Raw genomic sequence first — 3,354 nt, 5'->3', positions numbered from 1 at the left:
GGGCAGTGTGCAGTGGGTCAGCAGGGCAGAAGACCGTGGTCAACAGAGAAGAGGACGGGGCAGCAGGGCAGAGAACAGGGGGCAGTGGGAAGTGGGTCAGCAGGGCAGAGGAAAGGGTCATTAGTTTGTGGGGAAGCATACAGAAGCCACTAGTTTGTAGGTCAGTATACAATGGTTATCAAGGCAGTGTACAGTTTTTAGCAGGGCAGAGAACAGGGGGCAGTGAGAAGTGGGTCAGCAGGGCAGAAGACCATGGTCAGAAGAGAAGAAGACAGGGTCACTGCTGGCAGAGCACTCAGCAGAGATCCTCCTCCCATCCCCGCAGTGAACACAGCCTGGGCACTCAGCCGATCTCCTCCTCCCCACACAGTACATAGCTGAGATCAGATTCCCGTACAGACACAACCTCAATCTGCACAGCGTGTAGCTAGCTATTGATACCAATCTGGGACATTCACAGGTCAGAACTGCAACATAGCAGTCAGCTATACACTGTGCAGATTGAGGCTGTGTCTGTACGGGAATCCGATCTCATCTATGTGCTTTATGCAGGAAGGAGGAGATCGGCTGAGTTCCCTTTGTGTAGTGCGGATAGTGCCAGGACAAGATCACCTAGCAGCTAGGGTGAGTATGACAAACTGCGACCCCGCCCCCTCCCCCCTCTACACTCGGTGAATGAGCGTCATGCCTCAGCACAAATCCCTTATCCCTTCCTCTAAAAAAAAAAACAAAACAAAAAAAGAACAACAATCAGCACGCTTACCCCCGTAGCATAAATTCCTTCTGCAAGCCAATATTCTCCTCAAACAAAAATGCAAAAATTCCTCCTTTCCAATTCAAATTCTCCATTCCAGCAGAAATCTTTCCCCCCCAAATCCCTTGTCCCAGCACAAATCCTCCTCCCTCTCATTTCCTTTATCCAGGACAAATTCTTACTTCCTAATCCCCCTACCCAGGACAAATCCCCCCCCCCCCCCCCCCAGCAGCACAAATCCCCTCTTTTAGCAAAAATCCTCTCCCCTCCCAAATGCACCTCTCCTGGCTCTCTTCTCACTGTCATCTTCATTGTGGACTTCACTGCGCCAGGCTGCTTTCCCCTTGTCCCAGCAATAAGTGCGGGAGTGGGGGAAGGCATTCTGCAGCCAGGCACAATGAGTACCAGCCAGGGGAGGAACAACTGAACTTTGGGGGTGGCACAGCACACCCCAGAACCCCCCTAGATCCAGTCATGACAAGGATGGTTGTGTTGGGTTACTGCTCTTTCTACTAAGAAAACAAAGGTCTAGGTTTCTAGATTGCCAACCCTCAACCAGCACCCTTCATTGCATAGCCAGTATCCAACCCCAAATACGACATGGAGGGGCTCAGTGAAGGTGGTGGTGAAGGTGTGGAGCTGTTGGATCGGGTCAGACAGCTCATAAAAGGAGATCTGTCCATCCTCATAATCCAAACATATTCTGAATCTATTAGAGGAGAACCGGTGGGGTGTGGTGGTGACTTTACCATCATGCATCACGGAATATTGGTTATTGTACAGTTTACGTAAACACCAGGATTTGCTGCTGTCCCCTATATAGGACTGATCACCCCATCTGTCCACACTTTGATAGGCCACCCCGATTCTCCAGTCCCCGGATTCACTGGTCTCCACATCCCAGGAGTGCTGTCCTGCAATGAAACTCTGGGAGCTCAAAACCTGATTATACTGGAACCTGGCCAGAGTTTCTGGGTGATTCTGGTACGCTGCCGACCACCTCAAGGTCTTCAAGTCAGGAGACACACAAACATTATTGGCGGCCGTGTTCAGGTCAAGTGAAATATCCGTGTCTTCACCCACACCATCCCTCTCAATGTCCTGAGTCTCTGAGATCAGACCCTCATACAGATCTTCTACAGCATCATTCTCCCCCTCTGCGTTACCCCAAACATCAGATTCATGATCCAGTAAGACGGTTAGAGAATCGGTCTCGACACACAACTCTGTGACATGGACTATTTTCCTGGTGATATCCATCTTCTTCAACTCCAGCTGCCGGATCAAGTCAGCCATCGCCAGTGAGGCCTGCTGTCCTTTGATGATCCTCATGTGTTCCCACAATTTGTGGATCTTCTTCTCATTCTCCTCCTTGTCCCAAGTCAGTTTCTGTAGGACATCTCTAAGTTTCTCCTTCTTCTTCTCAGAGGCCTCATCCAGCGACTCTACTTGGTGTCCCTGGTGGTCCCCATCCAGCCTGCAGGACACGCAGATACAGATAGAGTCCTGATTGCAGTAATACTTCAGGATTTCCTTGTGATCAGAACATTTCCTGTTCTCCAAGGAAGCCCTGGGTTCAGTTAAGACGTGTTCTGGTGCCGTGCTGTGGACTCGCAGATGATCTTCACACAGAGAAGCCTCACAGTGCAGACAGGATTTGATGGCGGGGGTGGTGGAGTGGAGACAGTAAGTACAGTAGACCCCGGGCACCTCTTTTCCTTGAAAAGATTTGAAATGCATTACCACATTACACAGAGTGATGTTCTTCTGGAGAGTGGGACGATGCTGGAAATGTGTTCTGCACTCGGGGCAGCTGTGAACTTCGAACTGCTGTGTGTTCAGGTAATGTTCAATACAAGCCCGGCAGAAGTTGTGTCCACACGGCAGAGTGACGGGGTCCGTGTACATCTCTAGGCAGATACAGCAGTTCAGCTCATCTCTCACAGACGCCATGGCTGCAAAGCCGGAAGTAATGAAACCGAAAGTGTTCTCTGCAAGCCAGCCAGACTGGTTAGTCCATTGCAGAGAGATGAGGAGGAGCTTTTACACAGAGATGAGGACGAGCTCAGCACAGAGAAGAGGAGAAGCCCAGCACAGAGATGAGGATGAGCCCAGCACAGAGATGAGGACGAGCTCAGCACAGAGAAGAGGAGAAGCCCAGCACAGAGATGAGGATGAGCCCAGCACAGAGATGAGGACGAGCTCAGCACAGAGAAGAGGAAAAGCCCAGCACAGAGATGAGGACGAGCCCAGCACAGAGATGAGGACGAGCCCAGCATAAAGACCAAGATGAGCCCAGCGCAGAGACCAAGATGAGCCCAGCGTAGGGACCAAGATGAGCCCAGTGCAGGGACCAAGATGAGTCCAGTGCAGGGACCAAGATGAGCCCTGCACAGAGAAGAGGAAAAGCCAAGCACAGAGACCAAGATGAGCCCAGCACAAGGACTAAGATGAGCCCAGCACAGAGAAGAGGAGAAGCCCAGCGCAGAGACCAAGATGAGCCAAGTGCAAGGACCAAGGTAAGCCCAGTGCAGGGACCAAGGTGAGCCCAGTGCAGGGACCAAGGTGAGCCCAGTGCAGGGACCAAGGTGAGCCTACAG

General features: G+C 51.5%; 1 protein-coding gene across 1 annotated transcript; it reads right to left on the bottom strand.

The window, feature by feature from the left end:
* Positions 1 to 1,000: 1,000 nt before the first annotated feature.
* LOC149440984 (E3 ubiquitin/ISG15 ligase TRIM25-like) lies at positions 1,001 to 2,762 on the bottom strand. The gene has a single exon (XM_089657918.1). The coding sequence runs from the start codon at positions 2,705 to 2,707 to the stop codon at positions 1,283 to 1,285; it is 1,425 nt and encodes a 474-aa protein (XP_089514044.1). The 5' UTR covers positions 2,708 to 2,762; the 3' UTR covers positions 1,001 to 1,282.
* Between the last annotated feature and the right edge of the window lie 592 nt (positions 2,763 to 3,354).

The sequence above is a fragment of the Staurois parvus genome, unplaced genomic scaffold (genome assembly GCF_062004578.1).
Source record: "Staurois parvus isolate SC_StPar_1 unplaced genomic scaffold, SC_StPar_1.0 ptg001041l, whole genome shotgun sequence".
Lineage (NCBI taxonomy): Eukaryota > Metazoa > Chordata > Amphibia > Anura > Ranidae > Staurois > Staurois parvus.
The sequence above is the reverse complement of the archived record's forward strand: the minus strand, read 5'-3'. Positions and strand labels throughout refer to the sequence as shown.